The sequence below is a fragment of the Bos indicus genome, chromosome 6 (genome assembly GCF_029378745.1).
Source record: "Bos indicus isolate NIAB-ARS_2022 breed Sahiwal x Tharparkar chromosome 6, NIAB-ARS_B.indTharparkar_mat_pri_1.0, whole genome shotgun sequence".
Lineage (NCBI taxonomy): Eukaryota > Metazoa > Chordata > Mammalia > Artiodactyla > Bovidae > Bos > Bos indicus.
The window spans coordinates 117,916,293-117,937,989 of NC_091765.1; the positions used below are offsets into that span (position 1 = coordinate 117,916,293).

A 21,697-nucleotide genomic window follows, 5' to 3' on the forward strand; every position below is an offset into this window, starting at 1 on the left:
CCCAGCAGGTCAGGAGCCGTGGATTTCCTGCCCTTAAGCTGGAGTGGTAGCCTAGGGCTTGTGAGGCTCGTGAAGCTGTTTCTGAACTGGGCCAGTAGGAGACCTGTCTGAAGTCCTTCACATACAATAGCAGCCTGAGGGCGTGGGCTTCTTCCATAAACACGGAGAGGGCACCTCAAGACTCCTGGGCACCTGTGTGGACAGTGGCAGAATGTTTCAGGTTCTAGAAAGGCAGAATGTAGCCTGTAGGTCCTGGGATACAGCGCTGAGAGTTGGGAAACAATCGCGCCATCAAATGTACTCATGTTTAACACTCCTGTAATTAAGTAAGTATTCTCACTGTGGGGTAATTAGGTCTTTAAATAGCCTCATATCAGTTCATGTCAGGGTTGCCCCAGCTGAGTTTCTCATCAGGTTTTGCTCTCAAATGATTTTCCAGGCAAGAGTACTGGAGTGGGTTGCCTTTTCCTTCTCCATTATGTCTTCTCGACCCAGGGATCGAACCCAGGTCTCCTGTGTTGCGGGCAAACGCTTTACCCTCTGAGCCAAGCTGATGTATAATTAGGTCTTCAAATAGCCTCATATCAGTTCATGTCAGGGTTGCCCCAGCTGAGTTTCTCATCAGGTTTTGCTCTCGAATGATTTAGGGAGAACATGGGTTTTCGTAGCTTTTGCAGTTGATGGCCTGAAATGGGTTGCTGGGTAGAACTGTGGAGCTAGATAGCTTTTCAGAGTTTGTTCTAAATTTTCACTTTTTAAGAACAAATGGGCTTTTCTGGTGGCTCAGACCGTAAAGAATCTGCTCACAGTGCAGGAGGCCCAGGTTCGATCCCTGGGTCAGGAAGATCCCCTGGAGGAGGGAATGGCAGTCCACTCCAGTGTTCTTGCCTGGAGAATTCTGTGGACAGAGGAGCCTGGTGAGCTATAGTCCACGGGGTCACAGAGGGTCGGACGCGACTGAGCGACTGACACACACACAGGCACACTCCTGCGCGTCCGCGGCGTCACGGGCGCCGCTGAGCGATGAGGGGCATCCACGGGGCCTGTCCTGACTGCAGGAGGGCACGGGGGTGGTGTGTGCTGTGGACTGAGCTGGGTGTGATGGAGAGGATTGGCCCTCTGCAGGGCCCTGCCGTGTGGTGCCTGGGGGGCGTGGCGGGCCCTGTGGACCCCCCCTTTCCTCTTGGGAAGCGTGACTGAGCCCTGAGCCCCATAGCTCACCAGTCTTGTAGCTCTTGTCTTCTCGCTTGAACGCTGGGGTCTTGTCATCCCTCTGTCTTTGTCCTTGACACTGGACCTGGAGGCCTGAGTGCGGGGACCCTTCTCTGCCAGGGAGGGTTCCAAGTGGATGTTTCTTCCCTAGACCTTGCAGAGCACACAGCCAGGTCTCCACCGCAGGGCTGTGGGCCCAGGCGGCCACTTGTGGCCCTCAGGATGCAGTGGCCCCCGTCTCGTGTCCCTCTCAGCTGGCCCTACCCCTGTCATGTTGGTGGCTTTAAGGTCAGCCTTTAATTGTGGCGATAGTGCCCAGCATAAAACAGTAGTGACCCCCACGGCAGCACTTGTGGGGTCCTGGCTGCGTGGGGTGGTCACAGTGGCGGTGCTGAGCTCAGGGCTGTTGGGAACTTGCCAGGCCACCAGGGGCGACGGTAGAGTCGGGCGGGAGCCCACGAGAGGCTTTGGTCCGAGGGAAGGCGTGGGTCCGTCTCAGGTGTGTCCTGCAGGAAGTGGTGTCCAGAGGAACTCCTGGTAAAAGCAGCTGCTGGCGCGGGGTCGCTGGGGGCGGCCGGGAGCCCCGTGCAGAGGCCGCTGCGCCGCGAGGCCTGCGGTCCTTCCCCAGCACACGTCTGCAGACGCCTGGGGGCCAGGGAGGTCACCCTGGGCGGGACTCCGCGGGGAGGCGCGCTCCTCCTCCTGCTCTCTGGGCCTGCTCCCCTCCAGGGCCCCCTGTCTGCGTGAGCGTGCCTATCCCTGCATCCCTGCAGGGGGGTGATGAGCGTGTGTGTGGTGGGGCTCTTGGAATTCTGCTCTATGGAAGTGTCTGCTTCTCAGCAGCAGTGCTGAGAAAGCGTGTCAAGGTCACCTGACCTGCTTCCCGTGCTGCGGCGCCACCCGGCCTGGGGCTCGCTGTCCCACCAGCGGGCCCCACCTCCCCTGGCCCCTGTCTGTGACCCTGTGCTGTGGGAGGGACGGTCACCTGCCGCCTCGGAGGCCCTCCCAGATTCCACCCGCCCCCCCCTCCTCATTTTAGCTGGTGTAGGGAAAGAGCAACTTAAACTTAGCCAGGATGGTGGGGTCAGCCTCTCGCCCCATGTTTTGTAAATACGTGGTTATACAGCAGCCGGGATCACGTAAGGAGGTGCACACACGCGTCACGATACGTGTGTCACGATGCACCCGTTTGGCCACGGGCTCCTTTTGGATTATAAGCATATATAAGCCCCACCTGAAAAGCCCTTGCGTCTGCACTGAGGCCAGCCCAGAGAGAATAAACGTGTCTCTTGTTCCTGCCGCTCCTGGACTTTTCTTCCAGCTTCCCTGCTCACACCTTGCCCGTCCTGGGTTCAGCGAACACTGAGATACAGCAAGACAGTTGGCGTAGGCGGCAGGGTGCCCAGTGGCAGGGGAGCCTGAGGCTCCAGTGGATGGAGGAAGCCGGTGGCCCCCGCAGAGCAGGCGGTGCGGGTGGCTTCGGCCTCTCGGTGTGGGCCGTGGCGGCCTCGAGAGTCTGGAGCTCGGTTCCCTCTCCCACTGTGGACCTTGGTGTGTTTCCTGCCTGGGACTGGCGTAAATGGAGCTTGCGAGGACAGTCCACTGTGCGCTCGCGTGCACGTGTTTTCCGTTCTTTTGTGTAAAATGCCCAGGAGTGGGTTGTGGGCTTCTAGTCGGATGGAGGGTTGACTTTACGTGAAACAGCCACACGCTGTCCGCTGGGGCTCTGCCACCTCCTGCCCCGCGGCCTCCCCAGTGTGTGATTGTCCTGATTATACCCGTTCTCCGGGGCGTGCAGTGGCTGAATCTGCATCCTCTCCATGGCACTATGTTGAACATTTTTTCACCCAATAATTAGCCACTTGTGTATCTTTTTGTGTGTGAAATGTTTCTTAAAATCTTTTTTCCATTTTTTGGGGGCGGGCAGGAGTTGTGGGAGTATTTTTTTTTTTTTTAACTGTGGTATAATGAGAATTTCATGACTACTCATGGATAAACCTGGGAGTATGTATTCTAGATCCAAGTCCGGTTTTTATATAACACACATACACAGAGACACACACGTGTGTGGGGAAGAGAAGGTAAGCTGTTTCCTGATTCCAGAACATCAGTTCAGTTGCTCAGTCGTGTCCGACTGTTTGCGACCCCATGGACTGCAGCACTCCAGGCCTTCCTGTCCATCACCGACTCCTGGAGTTTACTCAGACTCATGTCCATTGAGTCGGTGATGCCATCCAACCATCTCATCCTCTGTTGTCCCCTTCTCCTCCTGCCTTCCATCTTTCCCAGCATCAGGGTCTTTTCCAGTGAGGCAGTTCTTCACATCAGATGGCCAAAGTGTTGGAGCTTCAGCTCAGCATCAGCCCTTCCAGTGAGTATTCAGGGCTGATTTCCTTCAGGATTGACTGGTTGGAACTCTTTGTAGTCCAGGGGACTCTGAAGAGTCCTCTCCAACCACAGTTCAAAAGCATCAATTCTTACCTTTCTTTATAGTCCAACTCTCACATCCATACATGACTACTGGAAAAACCATAGCTTTGACTGGATGGACCTTGGTCAGCAAAGTAATGTCTGTGCTTTTTAATATGCTGTCTAGGTTGGTCATAGCTTTTTTCTCAAGGAGGAAGCGTCTTTTAATTTCATGGCTGCAGTCGTCATCTGCAGTGATTTTGGAGCCCCAAAAAATAAAGTCTTTTACTGTTTCCACTGTTTCCCCATTTATTTGCCATGAAGTGATGGGACTGGATGCCCTGATCTTAGTTTTCTGAATGTTGAGCTTTAAGCCAGCTTTTTCACTCTCCTCTTTCACCTCCATCAAGAGGCTCTTTAGTTCCGCTTCACTTTCTGCCATGAGGGTGGTGTCACCTGCATATCTGAGGTTATTGATGTTTCTCCCGGCAGTCTTGACTCCAGCTTGTGCTTCGTCCGGAACGTACCCAGTCACAGCCCTCTCAGCGGTGCCCAGCACGGTATCCCTTTATGTGTCTTATGTGCTAGTGTTTCTATTTTTTAAAAACTTTTCCTTTTGAGGTCATTGTAGACTTACGTGGAGTTGAAAGAAAAGATGCAGACAGGTCTAGGCACACTGCCTGGTGGCAGTGTCTAGAAAAACTGTGGTTACAGCCAGGATTTGAAGTGTCCGTCCCCATGGGGATCCCTGTGGACCCCTGGAGAGCGTCGGCCTGCCCCCTCTGTCCTTTGTCCTCTGGAGAGTTCTGTGTAAACAGGGTCACGTGCAGCCTCTCAGAACTGGCTTCTTTCACCCCGTAGGATTCTCGGGGGACCGTCCACGTTGCTATGTCCTAACTTATTTTGTCTCTGCAGAGCAGTCCATGGTGTGGATACACCATAGTTCGCTCAACTTTTCTCCCACTGAAGGGCATCTGCGTTGTTTCCAGGTTTTTTGATTATTTGAAATAAAGCTGCTGTAAGCATCCACGTGCAGGTCACTGTGTGGCTGTGTTCATCTTTCTGGAATAGGTGCGCAGGGGCTGGTCACGTGGTAGTTGGCACCTCGTTTTTAGAGAGCTGCCTGCCTGTCTGTAGAGCTCTGCGCTGTCTGCAGAGCTCCACGCTGTCTGCACTCGCCCGTTGGAGCAGGGGCGCCTGCCTGTGCTCGGCTGCCGCAGGCTGCAGCCTGAGGTCAGGGAGCGGGCAGGCGCCTGGGAGCTCTCTCCCCTTGGCTGTTCTCACTCCCCTTACTCTCAGGACCCCAGTCCTGTTGCATCGGGACCCCACCTTCTGACCTCATTGAACGCCAGTCACCTCCCTGCACACCCTGTCTCCAGATACAGCCACGTTGGGGTTAGGGCTTCAACTCGTGACTTCTGGGGGGACGCAGTTGAGTCTGCTGCGAAAAGGGATCCGTTTCTCTGCGTCCCTGCCAGCGTTTCGTGTTGTGTTTGGTGGTCATTCTGGCAGGTGTGTAGTGACGTCTCATTGAGGCTTTAGTCTGCGTTTCCCTAAACGCTTATGCTTTGCTTATTTCCGCCTGCCCGCGCTCACAGGTGAAATGTCTCTGTGTCCTCTGCCTCTTTTCCAGTCATCTTTCATTGTTGAATTTTGAGAGCTTCTTGAGTCCTCTGTCCAGTGTGGTTGCCAAGTGTTTCCTCTCAGGCTGCTTGTCTCTGGCGTCTGAACAGGGTCTGTTGTGGTTCAGAGGCTCTAACTTTGATGAAGTCTGTTCTGTCGCTTTTCCCTCCTGAATCCTGCTCTCGCTGCCTGGTCTGAAAACTTTGCTGAGCTGTGCATCTCCAGGATTCTCTCCGGTGCTGTCTCGTGGTTTGAGACTTTATGCTCTGAGTTATCATGTAAGGTTTTTATTTACACGATAGTGTGATAAAAATAAGATTTTTATTTACATGAAGCTCTTTATTTTGCCTGGAGTCGTCCAGTTGAAAATACCGTCCTTCGGAAACTGCTTTTGCAATTTGGGCATATTTGTGTGGCTCCGTTTCCAGGGCTTTTCTCGTTTGTCCATTGATCTGCGGTCTTTGCCTCCACCAGTACCACACAGCCTTCAGTACTGCAGCTATACAAAATTTGAACTTTTTTTTTGTTAGGAAAAATGTTTTAAATGCAGAAAAGTAGAAAGAGCAACAACAGAGCAGACGCCTTTGTCCCTGCTCCAGGATTAATAAACACTAGTTTGAAAATGGATTCCTCGTAACCCAGTTGATAAAGAATCTGCCTGCAATGTGGGAGACCCGGGTTCGATTCCTGGGTGGGAAAGATCCCCTGGAGAAGGAAATGGCGACCCACTCCAGTGTTCTTGCCTGGAGAATCCCACGGACAGAGGAGCCTGGCGGGCTACAGCCTGTGGGGTTCAAAGAGTCGGACACGACTTAACCACCACCAGCAACTTTAAAAAGGTCATCTTTGGTTCCAGAGCTTTTCTAGACAGTGAAGCAGCACAGATGCTGTAAAGGCTCCGCTGACTCCCTGCCCCCGCTGCGTTTCTGTCTCTCTCTAGAGGCAGCCAGCGCCGTGAACTAGTGCACGCCCTTCCTGCTCGTCTTTGTACTTCCGCTGCGTGTGCTGCGTTCACACCGTGCGTAATCTTGCTGTGGGGTGTTAAATGTAAGTGACTGTGTTTTCATCTCTGAAGAGTTTGTCGTAGTGATCTGGTTTGCTCAGCACACTGTTCTGGTTACCCACCAGACACTGTCCTGGGTGCCTGTGATGGAGATGCCGACAACTTGGACAACATTTGTGCTTCGAGCTCACAGCCTAGTGGGAGAGACAGTGAAGAAGTATCCAGATAGAACCAGGTATCAGAGGATGCTGGGGAGGAGAAACGGTGTGGGGGGCGTGCGGGGCGAGTCAGGGGAGTGAGGTGAGGGCCAGTCGGGCCAGGCCGTGCAGGGCTGTGGTCAGGGCGTGGCCCGGGCAGTCGTGGGCCTGGTGGCTGAGGAGGCGCGGTGGTGTCGGTCTGGCTGCAGCGGAGGTCGCCCTTCTGTCCTGGGCGTTTCTGGTGGAGTCCTTGGGAGTGTTTGCTGCACAGTCTTACCATCTGCAAGTAAAAGCAGTCTTAGCTCTTCCGTTCTTTATTTTTCTAGCTTTTTTGCACTGTTAGGCTCACCGATGAAATGTATTACAGTTCTGAGAACAGGAGAAACCCTTGCTTTGTTCTGGATCTGAGAGAGGACCTTTCAGTCCTGTGTTAGCTCTTAGTTTTTCGTGGTTGCCATTTCTTAGATTGAAGAAGTTTCTGCTTCAATTCCTAGTTATATGAACATTTTTTAAAATGTTACTGTTTTGAAGGATCATGACGGCGTTTTGCATGTGGGCGGAAGCTTTCTCGGTGTCTGTCGAGGTGCCTGCCCTCCCTGTGTACAGTGTGTACACAGAGTGTGTATCATAGTGTGTGTACCACGGTGTGTGTACCACAGTGTGTACACAGTGACTGTTAGCCTTGCACTCCTGGGTGGCCATAGCATACTGTCCTTGCTGCAGTTACTCCTAGTGTTTTCTGATCGTTTCTGGTTTCTCTGTTAATGAGTGATTTTGATCTGTAATTGTGTGCGTATTGTTTTCTCTGCCTCAAAAAAGACTCTGGGAACTGTTCTCCCCTCTTGGCACAGACTTCGTGGAAGGTTGCTGTACTTCCTTCACTTAGATGTTAGATAGAATTCGCCAGTGGAAGCCATCTGTCTTCCTGTTTCTGTTTTCTGGATTTTCATTTATTTCTTTTCATCTGTTTTTATATGGACTTACTTCATGTTCTAGCACCTGTGTTGAAATAAAAGTGACAGAGTGACTGCACGCATGTCACAGCACTGTATGTTCTGTGTGTGTGCATAAGTGTGTGTGCGTGTGCGTCTACAGCTGTCACTGTGAAGGTGGTGAGCAAAGCCAGCACCCCCGCGGTTCCTCCCCCCGGGCCACTGCTCCTCTGCTCTCTGCTACTGTGGTTGCTCTGCTCACTCGGCCTCCCGTGCGTGAAGTTGCGTGCGTGCTCCTTTCCTGCCTGCCGCTCCTCAGTGCGGCTGCTCGCAGTCCTGCTGCTGCGTGTGAGCAGCAGCGCATCCAGCCACGTGAGGACGGCCGCTCCATCCACTCGCCGTTGACGGACACAGGTTGTTCCCGCTGGGGCTGCTATGAACATGCATGTACGAGTCTTCGTGAGGACGTGTGCCTTTATTTTTCGTGGGTAAAGACTCACAATGTGATGGCCGAGCTGTAGAGTTGGTGTGTGTTTAGCTTTTGAAGAACCCTGCAAAGTGTCTTCCAAAATCCTGATACCGTTCTGAATTCCTGTGGGCACTGTATAAGCATGCAGTTGCTCCACACCTCAATCAGTATCTGGTAGGTTGGTTTTACAATTTCTAGATGCTCTAATAGGTGTATTGTAGTGCCCTTGTGGTTTAAATGTGCTTATCCCTGGTGGATAATGACGTTTTTTCATGTGGTTACTGGCCGTCTGTTTATCTTGGTTGAGCGTCTTTTCATATATTTTGCCCCTTAAAAGGCTGTTGAACTGAACTTTGGATTTTCTGTATATTTTCTGGATAGAGGTCCTTTGCCAGATGTGTGATTTGCAAAGTCCAGTTAGGGACTTATCTTTTCAAGCTCTCAACAGTGTTTCCAAAAACCAGTAAAAACCCATCTTTAATGAAGTCCATTTATCATATTTTTCATTTATGGATCATACTGTTTGGCTAACGTAGGGTTTGTCAAAATGGTTGACTTTTTTTTACATCCCACAACCTTTCTAAACTCAGTTATTACTGATAGTAGCTGGAAGGAGTAGGTATCAGCTTGTCTACGTAGACAGTCACATTGTTTGTTGTCTCTTTTCAGTCTGGATGCCTTTTATCTCTTCTCTCGCCTGATCGCACTGGCCAGCGCTTCCAGCGTGGTACTGAATGGCAGTGGTGAGGACAGTCCTGATGCCTGCCTTGCCCTGGTCTTGGAGGGAAGCGTCAGGCCCCCACCCTGAGTGTGGTGTTCGCGGAGGGGCTTCCAGAGATGCCCTCAGCAGGCTGAGGCACTGTACTTCTGCTCCCGTTTGCTGAGAGTTTTAAGTTGCGTGGTGAATCCCTCCCTGTAGGAAGCCAGAAAAGACGGAGAACTCGGACTAGAAGCGGTGGGAGGCGCCGGTCAGACCCACTGCGCTTGGTTGTGACGTGTCACCCTTCCTTGTCGTCGTTGGGTTTGGTTTGCTAACGTTTTGTTTTACGTGGAGTTAACCTTCTGTCAGGAGTCGTCTCCTCCACGCGTGTGTGACACGAGGCACTTGTTTCCAGAGAACTGGCGTCGACTGTGTTGATTTTCTTGCCCTGGTCTCTGCCTGTGAACAGGGTGTGTAGAAGGCGGTCACGTAAGCCAGGGCTGCCATCACGGCGGGACACAGGCTGCTGGCCACAGTCCAGTTTGTACCTTTCTCAGTCAAGGTATTTTTAAAGCTAAATGTTAAATAAACCTGATATCTGTTTTTCTAATTTTCAGGAGGGTTTGCATTTGTGTATGAAGCTCAAGATCTGGGAAGTGGCAGAGAGTATGCATTGAAGGTAATAAAGGGGACAAAGGTTTTGTGGGTTTTCCTGTGTTTTAAAGGAAATAAATCTCTTAAGTGACACTGTTTCCAGAGGTTTATCCCCACCCCTTTAGTTGATGTTTCTTTTTTACAGTCTGGGTCTGTTTGTTACACTTGTTTCTTCTGCAGTCTCAGAGGACTTGAAAGCTGTGGGTTTCAGCTTTGGGGAGGCCAGAGGAGGGGAGTCAGAGCTGCCAGAGTAAGGGTTCCAGGCATACCAGGCGTGTGAAAGCAGCCGTGTGAAGTGGCACGTGCACAGTGGGTCTGTGAGCCGGACTCTCGGGTGGGCTGCTGCATGCGCCCCGTGGTCTGTCCTGAGACTCTCAGGCGGCCTGTTTGGCCTCAGTAGCAGTGGCCGTCTTGGGGTGCGGCTGGGCTGGGGTGCGCACTCGGACTCCGGGGCCCCGAAGTAGACCCACATCTCTCATTTTCCTCCAGCCTGTTGGGTGAGAAGCCTCCTGCTTTTAGTTTTTCTTACGTCCTTGGATCACAAAGGACCATTTCTAAGGCCCTCTAACCTGGCAGGTTTCTCTGTGGGTCAGATGGTAACACACAGTCAGGCGGGGGCAGCCCTTAGATGCTCTGTGCTCGGTGAGAGCAGACAGGTGAGGCCCTTAATCCTGCCTCTCCACTGTTTCCCGCTACAGAGACTGCTGTCCAACGAAGAGGAGAAGAACAGAGCCATCATTCAGGAAGTGTGTTTCATGGTATCCTTTTCCAGGGACTGAGCCCGAGCCGGGCCCGCCGGGAGGCCCACCACCAGCTGTGGCTGCCCTCGGCTGCCCGCTGCCCAGTGACGTCCTCTCTGTGTTTGCTTCATTGGACTTGCCCGTAGCCCGTGTCTAGTAGGAAGGAGTTTTCTTCCTTGTTCTTTACTCTGAGAGTAATGGTAAGAGATGTACAGCATTGGGAGCAGTAGTGTCATTCCTGCCAAGAGGTCTCAAGCTGGGGGTGGGCAGCTCCCTGCCTCCGCCCTGCCGCTTGCCCAGTGACCTCATGTGGTGCCCGACTCCCAGCCAGTGGTTCTGTCCTCAGCTCCCTGCCAGCCCTGGCTCCCGTGGGCTCCGTGTTGTCCTCTGAGCAGCCCCCTGGTGCCTTCACCCTTCCCAAAGGGCAGGGGCCCTGGGCGTCCTTGCATGGAGCCTGGATCGGCGGGCTTGTTTGGCTTGGCTCTCCATTCCCACATGCGTGCCCCTGGAACTGGGGTCTCGCCCTTTGCTGTCAGAATCTGTTCTCCATCTCGAAGCTCTGTCCACTGTGAGCCTGCCAGGCCCCGGGCCTGAGGGTCCTCACCGCGCTGGGCTTCCTGTGGCCTCCTTCAGCCTCACCTGCGCCACACCCTCTACCTACTACCCCACCCAGCCCCTGGCCAGGTGTGTGGCCGGCAGGGGGGCGGGGGGGCTTTTTCAGCACCTTCCCTTCCCTTGTGTCCCGTGTCTTCCTGTCCTCCTGGCTGCCTTCCACCTGCTCCCCATGCTGTTTTTGTGGTCATGCACTCAAATTGTTCTTAGTTGGAGTTAGTGTTCTGGCTTCAGTCTCTTAATATCATGTATATATTTGTTTTTAAACATGCAGACTTACGCATTCTCCTTTAACGAGACACCTGCAGAAAAAACTTTCAGGCCACCCAAACATTGTCCAGTTTTGTTCTGCAGCATCGATAGGAAAAGAGGAGTCGGACACTGGGCAGGCGGAGTTCCTGCTGCTCATGGAGCTCTGCAGAGGTGAGGTGCCTGCGGCTGGGCACCACCCAGCAGGTGGGATGGCTCCTGGGGTCTCCTCTCCGGAGATGCAGTGGTTGTCAGGGAGAGAGTGGCTCCGTCTGGTGGGAGCTCTCTGAGTGGCTGCATCCCCCACACCCCCGTGCCTGGCTGAGAGCAGAGCTGGGGCTGCGGAGGGGCAGCTGTGCCCTCGGGGTCAGGCAGCAGGAAGCAGCCAGCAGCCGTGGCCAGAAGTGGGCGGGGTAGGCGGGGCCGCAGAGGTGGGCCTGCGCCCTCGCCAGCTCAAGGCGGTCACTCTTGCTGTGCTCTGAGAGGAAGACTTCTGTCCACTGATAGCAGCGGGGAGCCGGTGCTTTCTCACAACTTCTTGGGGCAGAGTGGGCAAGTGGGCGGGCAGTGGTGCCCAGCTCCCCAGGAGAGGTGAGGCTTCTGTTGATGGCAGAAGCAGGGTCCCCGCCTGGAAGGTCGGGCTCCTCTCATCCCCCCACTGAACCTCTGCCCTGTGCTGGGCCCGTGTGGGCAAGACAGCTCTTGGAGCTGGGCAGCACTTCTGAGGCCCGGCAGGCGCAGAGGACTGGCCAGAGGGCCTGGAGCTCGGGCAGGGGCTGCCAGATGCTCTGCTTGTCCATCCGCCACTGGTAGTGCGTGGGGCTGCCGCGAGGCCAGGGGAGAGCGGGGAGACTGAGGCAGGGGGCTCCCCGGAAGGGAGGGAGGAAGGCACCCTGAGGGGTCGCAGCCCCCAGAGGAGTGTCCCAGGACGAGGGCGGGGGCTGTGAGTGTGGGCGTCCTTCTGCAAAGAAGAGCAGAAATGGGATGCGGTGGTTGCTGGGGGGCTGTCTTGGGGACCACAGACAGGAGGAGTACAGGATCCCCACCCTGAATGGAGGGGACCGGGACCCCATCCCAGGTGGAGAACCCAGGACGCGGGGTGCAGGGTGCTTTTGTCCCAGCAGCACGGGCACCTGGGCTCCCGTGGGGACTGGTGTGTGGGACCCTGTCCAGCACTGGCCATGCTGCAGGCACCGCTCCTGGGTGCTCACAGTGCGGTATGGGTGCTCAGCTCAGGTCAGGCACTTGGTTCTTCACCTAGCTGGTGGTTGGCATCACTGTCTTTTACCTGCAAGAGAGAGATGCCTGGTAACTGAAGACAGCATAACATGTGAGCTTATAAAGCAGGCTGCTGCCTGCAAGCCTGCTGCATCCTCACCCCGCATGTTCACATGCGCCCCCGGGAGGTGTCCTGGGGGCGGGACTGGGGTTGCACGGGGGTGGGGAGAGTGCCGGTCACGGGCCTTGTGGCTGTGTGGTACTGCCCTTTGGTTCCACGTCGAGTGGGGCCAGGGGTCCCATAACGTGCGGAGGTCACCTCCGGGAGCGGAGGCAGCCTGGGGCCCTGGACAGGGGTGTGCAGGCGGGGCTCTCAGAGGAGGCTTTGGGATGCTCGGGGCAAGAGCAGGGTCAGGGTACCAAGGCAGGTGAGTGTGGCTCCTGGGAAGCTGGCCCAGCGAGGACAGCACATGGTTGCGGAGGGAGCCCCTGTGGAGAGGGCCAGCGGCCCCGGGCTCCAGCCAGTTCCAGCAGGACTTAGGTCGCTGTACCAGACAGGAAGGAGCGCCTTGAGGTGGGGACCCCTCGGGGGGCAGCCTGGGGTGGGGCCCAGAGCCTGGCCACCCTTTCTGTGCCACACGGAGGGCGTATCCACTGAGATGTCAGGCGAACAGCCAAGGACCGCTGTTACCTAAGGAGGCTCAGCGGCATTTCTCCAGAGGTGTCTGCCAGGACGTGCACATTCGGGTCATGGTCCCTGTGGTGGCTGCATCACGAAGGCTCCGTGGTTGGAGGCCTCTGCTGCTGCGGGGCAGACTTCTCCTCCAGGGCTCTGTAACCCCAACCGGGTGCTGGCCAGAGGGCAGGGCAGCACCACGGTGGGTGCAGGAGGGCAGCAGGCCCGGGCGCTCGGCTTCGGCAGTTCCCTGGTGATGTGAGTTTGATTCTCTTTTAGGGCAGCTGGTGGAATTTTTAAAAAAAGTTGAATCGAAAGGTCCGCTCTCGTGCGACACCGTCCTGAAGATCTTCTACCAGACGTGCCGGGCGGTGCAGCACATGCACAGACAGAAGCCGCCCATCATCCACAGGGACCTCAAGGTGCGGCCCCGCCTGCCCTGCTTGCCGCATGTGGGGCCCGCGCGCTCAGCCCGCGCCCCGCTGCCCGGCAGCCCTCCTGTCCCCAGCTGGGTGCTGTCATCTGCGGGTGAGGGTTTGGACGGTCGTGGGCGCAACCCCTGCGTGGAGCCGAGAGGAGGTGACGTCCCCTGGGCTGCTCTGGGCAGGCGTGCTGCCCGCCTGCTGCTGGGCACCGAGCGGGAGCGCTTCCTGCGGGGCCGCCGTGCGCCTGGGCGCACACGGAGGCTGCCCTTTTCCTCCTGGTGCCGCCAGTGGCGGGGAGGGGGCTTCGTGGTCATGACTGGGTTTCTGGTTTAACGATGTGTGCTTTTGTGTGTTTATACTCATCAGAGTCCTTACTCTTCAGTAACTGGGTGTCTTTTGCCTTTTTTCTATTGTCTATCAGTTGGTTTTTGTATATTCTTACAACAGTGTTTTTTAAGTGGAACACGCTACAGGTGTTTCCCGTGGTCTCTGGCTTCACTTTAACAATACCCGGCACCCACGAAGCCAGGCCCGACTCTCCCCACGGCTCAGGGTGGCGGCAGCCCCCTCTGCCCTCCCTGGCCCGACTTGCTAAAAGCAGACCCCAGATACGCCCCTTCCTGCCAGGAACCTCCGTTTGCTTCCTGCACATCCAGCCTGTGGCCAGCTTTCCCGTTTCCTCTTGGGGCATCTTGAACCTTGGGAACGCCCCAGCACTGGGAGGTCCTCGGGAGGTGGCGGGCTCCTCTGTGGCTCAGGAAGGTGAAAAGCTTGAAGGATGACAGCTCGGCCTGGGGCGGACTGCTCAGTGCCTGTGTGCTGGGTCCACGGCTGCTGGTACCGTGTGGGGACCCCCTCACGAGCTCCCTGTGGTGTGTCCACGGGGGTCTTGGAGTAGCGCTCCGTGGAGGGGCAGGAAGGACCCGGGAACCCCGGGTGCGAGTGTCAGGCCCGGTGCGCGTCCCCAGCTGTCACGGCTGTGTGCCCTCTTCAGTATGGGGTTCTGGTGTCCCACCGGCCATCATGCGAGTGGAGCCCCACAGCCTGTATGCTCGGCGTCATGATTTCAGCCCCTTCCATCTCGGTGCTGGGCCTGGCCCTCCGCGCCCCCTCTCCACACCGTGGTGGCCCCTGTCCCAGGACACCCTCGTCCCTGGGTGCCGGAGGCTGTCTCTGCGATGGACACCCCACTACGGCCCCTGTGCCTGCGCGTGGCCGGCCCCTGGTGGTGTGTGTATGTTCGGCCGTCTTTGCTCCTGGCGCAGGTTCCTGCCTCGCCCCGTCCGGGGGGACCCGGTGCCCTGTCTGACAGTCCCGTGCCTGCGCTGGCCCGGCAGACCGCACTCCTGTGGCTGCTCTCTCACTCCCTCAGGTGTCCCTTACGTTTGGTGTGAGTCGTCTCGACTCCTCCTGAGGGTCTTCAGTGCCCAACCTTGCTGCTCCCTGGCCTCTGTACCAGAGCGGGTCCCCCGGACCGCGCGGCTCTTGGCAGCTCTTGGTGTCTCTTCCCGAGCCGGGACCCCGCAAAGCGAGCCGTGCAGGCACCCTGGTTCCCAGCGCCTCTTAGTCACGTTCCTACTACTCTGGGGTCTGTTAACGTGCGGCACGTTATGCCCGAAAGACAGTGTCCATCTTTTCAATTAAAAATACTTGATTGCTGAAAATGCTGACCGTCGTTGGAGCCCTTCAGTGGGTCTCACAGTAACATCACAGATCCAACAACACTTACGATAACGGCGAGACATCTGAAGCGTTTCAAGGATTATTGGACGGGACCCGGAGACAAACACACAGTGAGCAGGTGCTGTTGGGAAAAGGCGCCTCAGACTCAAGGACGCGGGGCTGGCACAGACCTGCCTGTGTGAGAAGCGCAGGGAAGCGAGGCTGGCCTGTGAGTGTTCGGCTCAGAGTGTCGGCTTCTGGTTGAAGTTGCCGTGACTCCCGCTCCGAGAGAGGGGCTGACAGGCTGGAGACGTCCTGGCTGCTGGGTTGGTAAAGGTGCTCTGACCTGGGTCGTGGAGTGCTGGTCTCCTGATTCTTCCCTGGCAGCGGAGGAGGAGAGCCCCCGTGGCGAGTGGGCTGGTGGTGGGGCCCGGGGCCCAAGCTGCGGGCAGGTCTGTGCCCTCCTCTTGGGAGGAGAGTCCCGGTCCCTGTTTGATGCGGATTTAAGGTCTCATTTATTCACAGTTTCTGAATAAGAGGTCTTCTCTGTATTTTCTGTCGGGTTTCTTTCTCAGTTATTAATGTGTTTGGTGACTTTTAAATGGTATGTTAATTTTTTTCATTTTTTAAGTTTTCTAAGGGTTCTTATTGTATATATCCTACATTACTAGGTTATGTTTGATCTGTGGTGGATTTTAACTTTGTTTATCTGAATGTCCCATTTTAAGGTACACACACCGATTTTGGTCAGAAAGGAGTGTCCCCTTTGCCCAGAAGACCCCCGGCCAGTCTGCCCTTCGGGCCCTGCCTGCCTGGCTCTGTGCTGTCCATAGCGCAGCCTGCAGCCCGGCCTCACAGACCGTCTCCTGAACTTTGTAGGTTGAAAACTTACTGCTTAGTAACCAGGGGACCATCAAGCTGTGCGACTTCGGCAGTGCCACGACCATCTCACACTACCCAGACTACAGCTGGAGCGCCCAGCGCCGGGCCCTGGTGGAGGAGGAGGTGAGTGTGGCTGCCGGGACACCACCGCTGACCGTGCCTGCCCCGGCTGGCTCTTCCCTTGCTTTTTTCTTGATGTAGCAAAGCATGCAGCATAAAATTTCCCACCGTAACCGTTTTTAAGCATGCAGTCCAGTGGCCCTGCGTACATCCACGTCGAAGTGCAACCATCACCTCCGTCCATCTGCAGGGCTTTAGTCATCCCAAATGTGGCGCTTTAAAGCATCACGTAAAAACCTGTATTCAGGGTGGTTTGGCAGCTAACCACAGGAGCCCCCCGGGAGACTGGTGGGCGAGTTCAAGCCCGTGTGAACAGCAGGTGCCACTGAGTGGGCACAGACGCCCCCAGGCAGGGCGGCCGTCTGCATACTCACACTGTGCTCTCGTGCTGGGTGCACGAGCTCGCAGACACGGCCCCAGAACGCGCAATGGCAGAGAGCAGCTCGAGACGAACAGGCAGGGCCACCGCAGGCAGCGCCTACTCCCCGTCGCCGCTCTGCACACTCCCTGGAGACCGCGCTCCCTGGGGAGCACCCGCGTCTCAGAGCCGCAGACGCGTCCTCTGCCTGCGGGTGGGCAGTGAGCCCTGGGGCTGGTCTGTAGCTCGCCCTGGGGCTCTGGGTCATAGCGCCTGGAGCAGGTCCTGAAGCCTTGCGACCCCTGCCCACCACGCACCCTCCTCCGCTGTCGGTGGTTCACGAGGACCCCTGGGCAGCGCTGTCGCGGTTGCCGATTCTTCGCGTACATGGTGCTGGTCCCGTGTGCTCAGCATGCTCCGGGGCCCCCGTGCAGAGCCTTGTGTGACCGCCCCGGCCAGGCCTCCTGACCGGCGCCAGGCCCTGTGGCCCGGGATTGCCACAGCAGCTGTGACGGGCCTGTGCCTTTTCCTCTGACACATTCTCCTCTCTAGATCACCAGGAACACGACCCCCATGTACAGGACGCCGGAAATTGTGGACTTGTACTCAAACTTTCCGATTGGCGAGAAGCAGGACATCTGGGTAAGGTAGCTGGCCTGTGTCCCTGGGCAGCCTGACTGGCCCCCCGGGGCCCTGGGTGAGGCTGCGGCCGCCCGGCCCTCGGCTTCCCTTCCTCTTTCTTGGCTCTTCCTTTCCTTTGGTGGTTCTTTCTCCTCTTCTGCGGCCCTTGTGACGCTGTTAGTGGACAGGCGCTGACGGCAGGGTGCTGAGGGGTGGAGGCCGGTGTTGCCTAGGCCCAGCCCAAGACAGGGCATTCCTGCATGCCTGGACCTGAGCTCACATGGTCCGAGCCCCTTTGTCGGCCAGGGTTCACAGAGCCACAGTCTTCGTGGCCAGCGCTGGGCCTTCCGGATGGCCTTGCAGCTGTGCACTGACCTGGTGATGCCGGAGCTGTGAGTGGGCCCGAGGCCCAGGGTCTCAGGAGGAGGTCAGGCCCGTCGTCTAAGACACGTCCCGTCGGTGTAGGGCGGCCCTGTGCACGCTGAGCGGGGCCTGACTGAGCAGGTGTCTGCTGATCCCATGGTTCAGCATGAGGGCTTGGAGCTCGGGGAGCACTGCTCCTGCCCATCCGGGGTGCCCTGTGGCCTCCCTGGTGCCCTGAGAGCAGCACTCGGGGGCCCTGAACCCCCCCTTCAGGGCTCCCATCCAGGCCCATCAGGCCCGCGACCCGCGGCACTGCCGTTGGGGGGGGAACCCTGTGCTGGTGTGTGGAGACTGGTGGACACGCGTGAGCTGGTCGACCCCAAGTGGACACCTTCAGCCTGTCCCAGCCCAAGGACCGCATGCATGAGCTGGAAGGCGGGCCTTGGCCTGGTCTGGGCCCCACTTGCCCCTCACCGTGCCGGACAGTCTGGGTTCCCTGTCCTCCTGTGGCAGGTGCCGTGCTGGAGGCAGGGAGGGGACACTGACGTTTGGGTGCAGGGCTGGCAGCCCCTGACTCGTCCTGGCGCTCAGCTCGAGCCCAGAGGAGGCCCTGCCACTCGCCCTCAGAACGGCCACTTGGCAGATAGATCCCACCCTGGGGTAGGAGCTTGGTGTCTCGAAAGGACCTCATCAGAGAACGGAGGGTTGGGCTTTGTTGGCTGCGCTGACGTGGCTGGTCTCTGCGCCCCGTGAATGTGGACCATGGCCAGCGGGCAAGGCATGGCCGGACAGAGCCGGCAGGCCTGTGTGTCTCCACAGGCCCTGGGCTGCATCCTGTACCTGCTCTGCTTCAGGCAGCACCCCTTTGAGGACGGAGCGAAGCTTCGCATCGTCAACGGGAAGTACGCAATCCCTGCCGACGACACGCGGTACTCCGTGTTCCACAGCCTCATCCGTAAGTCCCAGCGCAGCATACCCCACTTGAGCACGTGTCCTGAGTGGCAGCTTCTGCTGATCTTGTTCTTCACTTCGTCCTTCCCCGCTTGCTTTTAAAATCAGTAGTGTAAGCAAGACACGGGCCTCCAGGGCCCCCTGCCCTGCAGAGCAGGGGGTGCTGCTTGCCCGGGGCCCCAGCCCGGCCGCCCTTAGGATGAGCTCTGCCTCTGCCGTAGGTTCCATGCTCAAGGTCAACCCGGAGGAGCGGCTGTCCGTCACCGAGCTGGTCAACCAGCTCCAGGAGATCGCGGCCGCCCGCAACGTGAACCCCAAGTCACCCATCACTGAGGTGGGCCTCTACGCGCTGCTCGCGACGACGCTGTCTGTGTCGCTTTAGAGCCAGGGGGTCCGGCTCCACTCGGCTCTCGCGGAGGGAGGCACCCCCAGGGTCGCCTCAGGGGCAGTGTGCCGTGCTGTGGGGTTCCTGGAGCCAGGAGACAGAGCTCGGGGCGGGGCTCAGAGGTTCAGAGCAGGTGAGGTTCAGAGAGGCCAGCAGCGAGGAGGAGAGGGTTGCTGAGGCAGGTCGGCCTGGGCTGCCCCGTGGTCTTTCCAGAGAACCTGGGCACCTGGGTGGTTCAAGTCTAGGGTGGTATTTGGGCCCAAGATCCAGGGGCAGCCAGCCTGCGTGTGCCCCCGAGGACGCTCCACAAGGAGGGCAGAAGTGCCCAGGGAAGGACACAGGTCTCTTCCGCTGGGGCTCACAAGCACATGCTGCTCTCAGTGTATCTAGAGCCAGGGACCCGTGGGCCAGACAGCAGCCCATCCCTACACCCACTGCCTAAGGCCTTGTGGGAGAAAAGTCAGCAGGTCCTTGGGGCAGCGTGGGCACACCAGCCCCGGTGGACTCAGACCAGGAAAGCCACCAGGCAGGAGGCTGGGCTGATGGATAAGCAGGAGCCCATGGGGAAGGGATCAGGAGAGTCAGAGGCTCTGTGTGCCGCGGCCCGGGCCCGGCGCCTCTGAGCACATTCCCTGTGGCCCGGGCCTGGCGCCTCTGAGCACGTTCCCCGCGGCCCGGGCCTGCAGCCTCGGAGCACGTTCCCTGCAGCTTCCGAGGTGGTGTGGAGCCTGCAGTCCTACCAGGAGGTGTTCCGTGTCTTCGGGAAGCTGATGAAACAACAAAATGAAGTTTTTGATTTCTGACTAAATGACACAGTTGAGCTAAGACACGTGTGCCTGACGCTTCGTGGGTGTTATTTTTAAGACTCTTTAGAGCATTCCATTTATCACTGACCACTTTCAGAGCATCACGTACCACAGAGACCATAATACAGTGTTTCTTAAGTCTAACGTGACGTTAACCTGAAAGCAAAAATGCTCTTTGAAACTCTATAAGAGGCTTCAAAGGAAGCGTTGGGTAGCTTGTAGAGAGTGGACACGGAGCTGCAGTTGCTCTGGGCGGGTGAGCGTGAGGCCGGCTCTCGAGTGGGTTCGTCTGGGCCCGTCACGGGGTGCCTCGTGTCTCCAGGGCGGTTGTGGTGTTAGGATGGCAGCTGGTGCGGCCTCGGGCTCAGCCCACAGGACCCGCACTGTGCTCTGTGGCTGCACTTCGTGGCGGTCATCCTGCCCGAGCCTCCACGGGTCCCCGTGCTGTGTCCTGTCGACGGCAGGGCCTGCAGCCTTGGTGGCTGGGGTGGGTTCACGGCTACTGCCTGTGTTGTGAACAGAGCCGTGTGCCTCGGCGGCCCCAAGGATCAGCCCTGGGGTCCAGGACTCGTCGAGACCCTGGGGGGGTCCTTGGTGGTTCTGTAGTGAGCCAGGTGGAAGAGGGTGGACTCTGGGTAACGTGTCCCAAGCGCCTGGCCTGACCTGAGTTTGCACCTTTCCAGCTCCTGGAGCAGAATGGAGGCTATGGGCACGCGGCCCCTCCCGGCTCCACGGGCAGCAGTGAGTATCCCTGGGACCCTGGTTCACGGTTCCTGAGCTGCCCTAAGACTCAGCAGGGCTGCCCTTTGGTGAGGCTCAGGACTGGCGAGGGGGCCAGAGGCCGGGCGCCTGCTGTCCACCCCCCTCCCTGCCATCGGGCAGCCTGGGTCCTTCGAGCCCCAGCCTCGCCCGAGGGGCTCTGGGGGGCCTGTGTTTGGGCTGCCTCAGCCTCGGGCCCCTGGGGGACTGGGCAGCCACACAGGTCTCCGGCGCACGTGGCCCCTGCCCAGTGAGATGCGGGTGTGCCTTCAGGCCAGCCCGCAGTGACCCTGGGGGTGACCCCGGAGGTGGTGTGTGAGGGAGTAGAGCGGCCGTGTGGGGCCCACAGGGGCAGCGTCTGCTCACCATGAGGCGGACTCGGGTTGGCGGTGGGCGGGAGGCCAGTGGACTTGGCTCACAGCTCAGACGTGTTTGCTGAGAGGGTTGCTCTTGATCTGGTAGTTAGCCTGGGGGTTCTGGGGGCCGGTGCAGCCAGCCCTGAGTGCAGCTGGCCTGGAAGGTTCCAGACACGCCTCTGCCCCGTGTCTCCAGGGCCATCCCCACCTCACTGTCAGGGTCATGTTGCAACTCATCGCCTCCAGGGCTGATACTGGCAGCTGGCTGGCCCGTGTCCTGGCTCCTTGTCCACTAGTGTGGCTCTGGCTCAGCTGCCTCCCTGGGGTGCAGTGTTGGGGGCCACCTCGAGGTGCCTGGACAGGCACCCCACATGTGTACGAGATGCGGGGCAAAGGGTTGGCGTAGGTGTCACACATGCGTTGCCACCGGATCCAGAGGCCGCAGGCCCCCCGCACGGGAGCACGTGGACCCTCCTTCCTGTCCTCAGCCCGAGTTATGCGTTCACGACCGGGGTGCAGCTGCGCCCTGGACCCTGGTCTCAGGGCCTTCCTGTGCCGCACACAGCCCTGCTCCTGCCCCCTCCCCTCCCCACGCACCTGCAGCCTCCGTCTCTGGGTGTGTTCGTACCTTGTGTCCCAGCCTGGTCACCCCCGCTGGGCTCCAGTGTGTGTTCGTCAGAGGCGGGGTCCCGTTGGTGCCCAGCAGGCAGTGGGAGTGAGTTGAGTGAATGTCTGGGACGTGGGAACAGCCTCACGCACCCAGAGGCTCTGGCCTACTGACGCACCCAGGTCTTGCTCTGGGCTCACTTCTACCCACTTCGTTCCCGTGCCGGGGCATGGAGCACAGGTGGCCGTGTGGGGGACGCCTGGCCCCAGTGGAGGGACACGCAGGCCGCTGCGGCGCCCGGAGCTCTGCACAGGTCTCTCTCTGCTTCGCAGGTCTGGTGGTCACTGAGTACGAGCAGCCCTATGGCGGGTTCCTGGACATTCTGCGTGGGGGCACCGAGCGCCTCTTCACCAACATCAAGGACACCTCCTCCAAAGTCATCCAGTCCGTTGCCAAGTGAGTTGAGGTTGCACAGGCACGCGGGTTCTCTGCTGTGCGAGTTTTGAAGCCTTGGGTGCAGACCTGCTTCCAGACGTGCAGAACCCGCACTTAGGGCCGGGTGAGCGTGCGTGCTCAGCGTCTGCTGGCCCCCACGCGAGCTCAGGCATCACCACTTTTCTGCCCTCGTGCTGGAGGGCGTGTGTGGGAGACTGTACACACTGGCTCCGGGCCGCGTCTCTCCTGAGGGTGGCCCTGTCCACGGAGACG

General features: G+C 58.1%; 1 protein-coding gene across 5 annotated transcripts in view; it reads left to right on the top strand.

Moving 5' to 3' along the window:
• The window catches only part of GAK (cyclin G associated kinase), a 47,877-nt gene that overhangs the window by 1,480 nt on the left and 24,700 nt on the right, over positions 1-21,697 (top strand). For 2 of the 5 annotated variants that reach the window (XM_070791973.1, XM_070791970.1), the window contains exons 2-11: positions 9,163-9,224; positions 9,898-9,957; positions 10,860-10,974; positions 12,974-13,116; positions 15,661-15,786; positions 16,694-16,783; positions 17,945-18,080; positions 18,298-18,410; positions 19,951-20,008; positions 21,322-21,445. In XM_070791973.1, coding sequence (XP_070648074.1) covers positions 9,163-9,224; positions 9,898-9,957; positions 10,860-10,974; positions 12,974-13,116; positions 15,661-15,786; positions 16,694-16,783; positions 17,945-18,080; positions 18,298-18,410; positions 19,951-20,008; positions 21,322-21,445 — 1,027 coding nt within the window. Of the gene's footprint in view, positions 1-6,341; positions 6,483-9,162; positions 9,225-9,897; positions 9,958-10,129; positions 10,624-10,825; positions 10,975-12,973; positions 13,117-15,660; positions 15,787-16,693; positions 16,784-17,944; positions 18,081-18,297; positions 18,411-19,950; positions 20,009-21,321; positions 21,446-21,697 lie in introns of those variants that run through there. The other 3 variants (XM_070791971.1, XM_070791972.1, XM_070791974.1) reach the window with 3 other exon arrangements.